This window comes from Mustela lutreola, chromosome 6 (assembly GCF_030435805.1).
Source record: "Mustela lutreola isolate mMusLut2 chromosome 6, mMusLut2.pri, whole genome shotgun sequence".
In the NCBI taxonomy this organism is placed as follows: domain Eukaryota; kingdom Metazoa; phylum Chordata; class Mammalia; order Carnivora; family Mustelidae; genus Mustela; species Mustela lutreola.
The window spans coordinates 158,199,656-158,207,838 of NC_081295.1; the positions used below are offsets into that span (position 1 = coordinate 158,199,656).

At 39.0% G+C, this 8,183-nt stretch overlaps 1 protein-coding gene across 1 annotated transcript; it reads right to left on the reverse strand.

Moving 5' to 3' along the window:
- Positions 1-3,653: 3,653 nt before the first annotated feature.
- On the reverse strand, positions 3,654-4,598 carry LOC131833302 (olfactory receptor 2W1-like). The gene has a single exon (XM_059176419.1). The coding sequence runs from the start codon at positions 4,596-4,598 to the stop codon at positions 3,654-3,656; it is 945 nt and encodes a 314-aa protein (XP_059032402.1).
- Between the last annotated feature and the right edge of the window lie 3,585 nt (positions 4,599-8,183).

Sequence of the window (8,183 nt, forward strand, 5' to 3'; positions counted from 1 at the left end):
AAAAAGTTAAAAATAGAGCTAATTTAAAACCCAGCAATCGCACTATTGTGTATTTATCCAAAGGATACAAACACATTGATGTGAAGGGACACTTCCACCCCAATATTTATATCAGCAATTTCCACAGTAGCCAAACTATGGAAAGAGCCCAGATATCCATCAAGAGATAAATGGATGAGGAATGGATGGTGTATATATACAATGTAATATTAATCAACCATCAAAAGTAATGAAATATTGTCATGTTTGATGATGTGTATGGTCCTAGTGGGTATTATGCTAAATGAAATAAGATAGTAAAGACAATTATCATACGATTTCATTCATTTGTGGAATTAAGGAGTAAGACAGATGAACATAGGGTAAGGAATGGACAAATAGTATAATAATGATAATATGAAAAGTGAGAAGGAGGCAAACCATGAGAGACTCTTACTCTAGGATACAAACTGAGGGTTGCTGGAGGGGAGATGAGTGGGAGGAATGGGTAATTGATTAATGGGCAGTAGGAGGGCACTTAATAGAATGAACAGTAGGTATTATATTTGACTGATGAATCCTTAAATTCTACCCCTGAAATTGATGATACAGTATATTTTAACTAAATTAGATTTAAATAAAGGTGTTAAAAAGACTACTTTGTAAAAAAGGGAAGAATATTGTAAAATTAAAGGGCTAGAAGATAGTATTAAATAAAGAATACCCATTTATATTGATTTCATTTAGAGAAAACTCCTTATTTCCTTGATTTCTTCTAAGAGCCTTGAGAAACCATTACCCACCTTCTTTCACACATCTATAGGAAAGAAATTAAAGTCCACAAGACCATTTTAGTCTTCTGTTTAGAAACTCAACATCTCCCTATTTTCTGTAACAGTTGTTCTAAACTTTTGTCTGATCACCTGAACTGTTAGTTAAAACATATCAGTTTCTGGATCCTTTCTCAGATGGTTGGTTCAGTAGGTCTGAGGTGAGCCCAAGAGTGTCCATTCTGATAAAGAGCCAAGTGATGTGGTTGCTGCTAACTGAAGGATCATGCTACCTTACAGCAAAAAGCCCAACATCTTCATCAAATCATGGAGGGTAAAGTTAGGCTACTCTAACTAAAAGACCACCAAAATAGAGTGGCTTTATTTAATATTCAATAATATAGAAGGATTTCTTCTGTAATCATCTGGTGACACTGAGAGGTGGTGGGAGGTTCTGATTCCATTTTATTGTTCTATTCCATGTTGTTTTTTCCACCAAAACTAGTTATCTCCACACTCTCATTGCAGCCAAGAGGATTGGGTGTGATGGGGAAGGGGGAGGGCAAATGGCTTCATATTTGAGAAGATAACTCAGGAGTTGCACACTTTGCTTCCCTGGATTTTTGTTGGTGGAGGCCAGGCTCAGTAATGTGATACGCAGTATGTTGACCAGGTGCTCAATTAAAACTATAAGCAGAAGGTGGAATGGGTATCAATGGGTAGTTGGTCTCCACCATAAAGGCAATGTTGGAAGTATCAGGTTGATGAGAGAAAGTGTTATTTTAAAAAAAATGATAATTCTGCAAAGAAAGTAATTAGTATCCTGTTAATCCTATATTAAAATAATGTGAAATATCTTCTTAATACTTTCTACATTTCTCTATTACTATACTTAATCACATCTCATAACTATATGTTTACTATTCTGTGGCCTGTGATTAGTCCGGAAGCGTTTTAAATGTATGAATTGAAATTTCTTTATGTGTCTGTATCTCTCTCTCTCATAATTTCTTTTTTTCCCCCATTTTAAACAGAATTCATTATTTATGCACCACACCCAGTGCTCCATGCTATACGTGCCCTCCATAATACCCACCACCAGGCTCCCCCAACCTCTCACCCCCTGCCCCTTCATAACCCTCAGACTGTTTTTCAGAGTCCATAGTCTCTCATGATTCATCTCCCCCTCCAATTTCCCTCAACTCCCTTCTCTCATAATTTCTGTCTAGTTCCTACTTATTTAGAAAAAAAAAAAAAAAGAAAGTCAGTACCTAATATTCAATAATGATTTTTTAAAATTTATTTTTTATTTATTTTCGGCATAACAGTATTCATTATTTTTTCACCACACCCAGTGCTCCATGCAATCTGTGCCCTCTATAATACCCATCACCTGGTACCCCAACCTCCCACCCCCCGCCCCTTCAAAACCCTCAGATTGTTTTTTAGAGTCCATAGTCTCTCATGGTTCACCTCCCCTTCCAATTTCCCCCAACTCCCTCTCCTCTCTAACTCCCCATGTCCTCCATGCTATTTGTTATGCTCCACAAATAAGTGAAACCACATGATAATTGACTCTCTCTGCCTGACTGATTTCACTCAGCATAATCTCTTCCAGTCCCATCCATGTTGCTACAAAAGTTGGGTATTCATCCTTTCTGATGGAGGCATAATACTCCATAGTTTATATGGACCACATCTTCCTTATCCATTCGTCTGTTCAAGGGCATTTTGGTTCTTCCCACAGTTTGGCGACCGTGGCCATTGCTGCTATAAACATTGGGGTACAGATGGCCCTTCTTTTCACTACATCTGTATCTTTGGGGTAAATACGCAGGAGTGCAATTGCAGGGTCATAGGGAAGCTCTATTTTTAATTTCTTGAGGAATCTCCACGCTGTTCTCCAAAAAGGCTGCACCAACTTGCATTCCCACCAACAGTGGAAGAGGGTTCCCCTTTCTCCACATCCCCTTCAACACATGTTGTTTCCTGTCTTGTTAATTTTGACCATTCTAACAGGTGTAAGGTGATATCTTAATGTGGTTTTAATTTGAATCTCTCTGATGGCTAGTGATGATGAACATTTTTTCATGTGTCTGATAGCCGTTTGTATGTCTTTATTGGAGAAGTGTCTGTCCATATCTTCTGCCCATTTTTTGATATGCTTGTCTGTTTTGTGTGTGTTGAGTTTGAGGAGTTCATTATAGATCCTGGATATCAGCCTTTTGTCTGTACTGTCATTTTCCCCAAAGATACAGATGTAGTGAAGAGAAGGGCCATCTGTACCCCAATGTTTATAGCAGCAATGGCCATGGTCACCAAACTGTGGAAAGAACCAACATGCCCTTCAATGGACGAATGGATAAGGAAGATGTGGTCCATATACACGATGGAGTATTATGCCTCCATCAGAAAGGATGAATCCCCAGCTTTTGTAGCAACATGGACGGGACTGGAAGAGATTCTGCTGAGTGAAATAAGTCAAGCAGAGAGAGTCAATTATCATATGGTTTCACTTATTTGTGGATCATAACAAATAGCATGGAGGACATGGGGAGTTAGAGAGGAGAAGGGAGTTGGGGGAAATTGGAAGGGGAGGTGAACCATGAGAGACTATGGACTCTGAAAAACAATCTGAGGGGTTTGAGGTGGCGGAGGGGTGGGAGGTTGGGGTACCAGGTGGTGGGTATTATAGAGGGCACGGATTGCATGGAGCACTTGGTGTCGTGAAAAAATAATGAGTACTGTTATGCCAAAAATAAATAAAAAATAAATTTAAAAAAAGTACTTATTATTATTCTTAGTACATGGTAAACATCCAATAAATAGTCTTTGCATAAATGAGTTGATTCATGTTCTGTTGGTAAAGGTCAATATTATTTTGTTAGTTCTCTTCCATCTAATTCATGACTTGGCTGACCGGTTTTTGTCACAGAGTACTCTCTTTACTGCACTCTTTACATCTTTGTTTCTTAAAGTGTAGATCAGAGGGTTAAGGGTCGGTGTGATGATTGTGTAAAAGAGAGAAAGGAACTTCCCCTCATCTTGGGATGTGCTGTTCTGTGGCCTCATGTACATGTAAATGATTGTTCCGTAAAACAGAGTTACTACTGTGAGGTGGGAACCACATGTGTTAAGGACCTTACTCCACCTTGCTGCTGACTTGATCCTCACGACTGCTTGAGTGATTACTGCATATGAGATGAGAATTAGTGATAGTGGTACTAGAAGAAGTACCACCCCGAGAGCAAAGACAATGACCTCCATTACTTTGGAGTAGACGCAGGCCATCTTAAGCAGGGCTGGCATCTCACAATAGAAGGTATCCACTTCCTGGTGGCCACATCTTGGTAATTTCAAAGTCAGGGAGCAAAGAATTAACGAACTGCAAAGGCCACCTATCCACGCAGTGAACACCATATTCTGGCAAAGCTGAGGGTGCATTATGACCGTGTAGTGAAGAGGCTGACAGACAGCAGCATAGCGGTCATAGGCCATCACAGCCAAGAGAAGACATTCGGTGGCTCCCAGGTCAAGGGCAAAGAAGAATTGGAGCACACACCCTCCATACGTAATAGACCTTGTCGGACCCCATAGATTTACCAGCATCTGGGGGATAATGCTAGTTGCATAGCAGAGATCCAAAAAAGACAAATTGGATAAGAAGAAATACATGGGCGTATGGAGCTGGGTGTCTAGGTAAGATACCAGAATGATGGTTGTGTTTCCTACCAGAGTCACAATATAGAAGATGAAGACCACCCCAGAGATAATGGGTTCTAGTTGGGGCTGACCAGAAAAGCCCAGCAGGATGAAATCTGTGGTGGAACTTCCATTGTTTGTGTCCATGGCTCCTTAGGAAAGTCTAGGAGACAAGATCGTGGTCATCAAAATAGCATCAGCCCTAGGCAGAAATAGCTTGCCATGTAGCTTACCATGAGTACCCCCAGTTCAGTTGTTTGTGTGCTCTCTCCCATTTGGACCACCTCTGTTAACACTCCCTGTGCTCCTTGCCCAAAGCCTCTCTGTGTTTACTCATAACCAGAGTGGTTCGAAAAATAATATGGTCAACCTGGTCACACTGAATTGTAAATTATTGAAAGGGTTTAATTATGCCATGAAACTTATAGTTCTGTGTGCTTTGGTTAAGTAATGAATCCATGAAATTAATAATATGATTTAAGATTCAGATATATTTTGAGAAAAACGAGAAATGTGTCCGATATATTTTTCCTTCTTGAATGTGTGACATAAGCATCACTTGATCATGACAAAAATTTCCCTTTTCAAAGGAGTGGCATTTGGGATAAAAAGTTAAATGATCCAATTTCTTGGAGTAAGACCCACCATTTGGTAGCAGGATCGGTTTCTATATTCATTTCCAAATGCTTTAATTCCACCCATTATCACCACCACCACCAACCCTCCTCTTGTTGTCCTTCCTATTGAACATTGTAGACGCTGCTGTTCCTATATCAATTTTGGTGTTCCCTACTATTGCCCCATTTTATGCATGCATTTTGGTGCTAGGAAAACTCATCTTTCTTATTAGCTTCTATTGCCATGTACAGAGGCCCTGTGTTTTTTGGAATATTATTCACAACTGCCAATAAAGTATTTAAATAGCCTTCCTGATTTGTTTCAGAGTTAAAATATGAAGTAATATCCGGAATCCTCCGGTTACCACATACATGCAGCAATCACCTGTGTCATCTCCTGCTCACCTGGCCATGCAGCAAAAGTAGCAAGGTAGGTAACTCGATAAAAAACAGCTCGTATAACGGTCAGTGAGTTGTTTTTCCACATATAATATACCAACTATCTGAGTCAATCCTCTGGTTGCTTTGGAACTCTACAGGTAAAACTCCCATTTCAATTCTAAATGAATACAGAAAGGTGACAGATATATATGTATTTCCCTATTTTTGAATGATCATATCATTAAATATATGGAAGTTTTAATGACTGAATTAGTTTATAAATATTTTCTATTATTTTGGTTTATAATTCCTTATGCCTATAATTTCTGACCATCAACTACAGATTTAGGGTGTTTTATAGTCATGTGTGTTTGGGGCGAAGGAAAAATAAATTTGTTTGTTGCATTTACAGTGAAATAAGGTAAATTACTTACTGTATATCATTGTTACAAATAGTTGAATGAAAACATGAAAATGTTACAATCATGAAAAAGGAGCTGTTATTACCAAGTAGTATGTTATCACCATGCTACCCAGGTAGTATGGGTTAGGGATATATTTTTTCTCAAAATGGGAATTTTATTTAATAAATGACTGTGAAGTTTTCATGTGGTGGATGCCAGCTAAGTTGGGCATAGTGATTAAGTGCAAGCTTCTGGACTCAGAGCTTGGTATCAAATCCCAGCTTCACTACTTGGCAGTAATGTGTCCTTGGGCAGTTATGTAATTTTTTTTACAGCAGCTTCTTTATATGTTCAGTAAAGATAATAATATTCCTCAAAAGGTGGTGGTGAGGGTTAGTATTTGTAAAAACTCTAGAAACTGGGGTGCCTGGATGGCTCAGTGGGTTAAGCCTCTGCCTTCCGCTCAGGTCATGATCTCAGGGTCCTGGGATCGAGCCCTGCATCAGGCTCCCTGCTTGGCAGGCTCCAGGGAGCCTGCTTCCCTCCCTCTCTCTGCCTGCCTCTCTGCCTACTTGTGATCTTTCTCTCTCTGTCAAATAAATAAATAAATTAAAAAAACACACTAGAAACTCTGTTTTGTTTGTATTTAATTCTCAAAAGTAAAAATTGTATCCACCTTCATATGTGGAACACAAGGATTAGTGCAGAGGACAACAGGGGAAGGGATGGAACACCTAGGGGGAAGAAATCAGAGAGGGAGACAAGGCATATGAAACTCTTGACTCAGGGAAACAAACTGAGGGTTGAGGAAAGAAAGGTGGGTGTGGGGGCGTGGAGTAACTGGGAGATGGCCATTGAGAGGGGGTGTGCCGTGATGAGCACTGGGTTTTATGTGCAAGTAATGGATCATTGAAGATTGTATAAAAAACTAATGATGTACTATACCTTGGCTAATTGAATATAAATAAAAAAATAAAAGATTAGGGCTCCTGGGTGGCTTAGTAGGTTAAAGCCTCTGCCTTCGGCTCAGGTCATGGTCCCAGGATCCTGGGATTGAGTCCCGCATCGGGCTCTCTGCTCAGCGGGGAACCTGCTTCCCTTCTTCTGTCTCTGCCTGCCTCTCTGCCTACTTGTGATCTCTGTCTGTCAAATAAATATATAAAATCTTAAAAAAATAAAAAAATAAAAAATTGTATTCAGCTACTCACAAATTATTATTATTCTATTCACTCCTTATTCTCTGCATTTTTCACGCTGGTGATTTCACTATGATGGTCTAGAACTGAACTTGGAATGGTTAAAATTTTACAATTATATAACTTTTCAAATATATGGCCACTCATGTACACAAAAGTGCCCACAAGCTCGATGTATTACTGAACTGATAAACCCAGAGGCAAGAGATGACAGAGGACTTAGCTCTTAACATGCCCTGATTACAAAATGCACTTGGCATTCTTTGACCAAGCAAGATTGAGATCGTTTTGGGAATTAAAAGGCCTTAGAATTTTGGAGTTTAAATAGACTCAGAAAACATGATCCAGCCTTCTGTCCGACAAAGGAGGTCTTCCACAAAATGTTCACCTTTCTTCTATTTTCAGAACTTCATAGCTGTCCTTTAATCTTTGCTTTTTACTTACTCTTTATGTTAAGTCAGAGATTCCTCTTTGACAGAGCACTGGATCTTTTTCTTTATTCTGGAAATAACACGGAATAAGTCAATTCATCATTATTTCTTTATAAAAAAGTTTTGTTGCACAATGAAAGATAGATACAGAAAAATACAAAATCCTCAAGGAATTAAGGTGAATATTATTATAACTAACATGCAGCTCAAGAAATAGAACCTTGATAAGTACCCAGGAGCTTCTCTTTGTGCCTCAACCAATCATTAGCCATCCCTGTCCCTAAAGTATCCACTATCCTGATGTTTATGATAATCACCTCCTAGTATTTAATAGCCTGATTACCCATATGTGCTTCTCTAGGCAATATTGTTTGGTTCAGCTCATTAAAAATTGTTTATATGTCTTTTGCTTATATGTCTTTTTAAAAAAAATTTATTTTTTCAGTGTTCCAAGATTCATTGTTTATGTACCACCCCCAGTGCTCCGTGCAATATGTGCCGTCCTCAATACCCACCACCAGGCTCATCTTACCCCACCATTTCCCTCCCCTCCAAAACCCTCAGTTTGTTTCTCAGAGTCCACAGCCTCTCATGGTTCATCTCCCCTTCTAATTTCCCCCAATTCACTTTTTTATATGTCCTTTGATATTAGAGCCTATTATCAAATATACACTTTGATTTATGTTTCTAGACTAAGTGTTTG

What these genes read in the sequence shown, in the direction of transcription:
- LOC131833302 (XM_059176419.1), bottom strand. Translation starts at nt 4,598, where the DNA reads ATGGACACAAACAATGGAAGTTCCACCACAGATTTCATCCTGCTGGGC.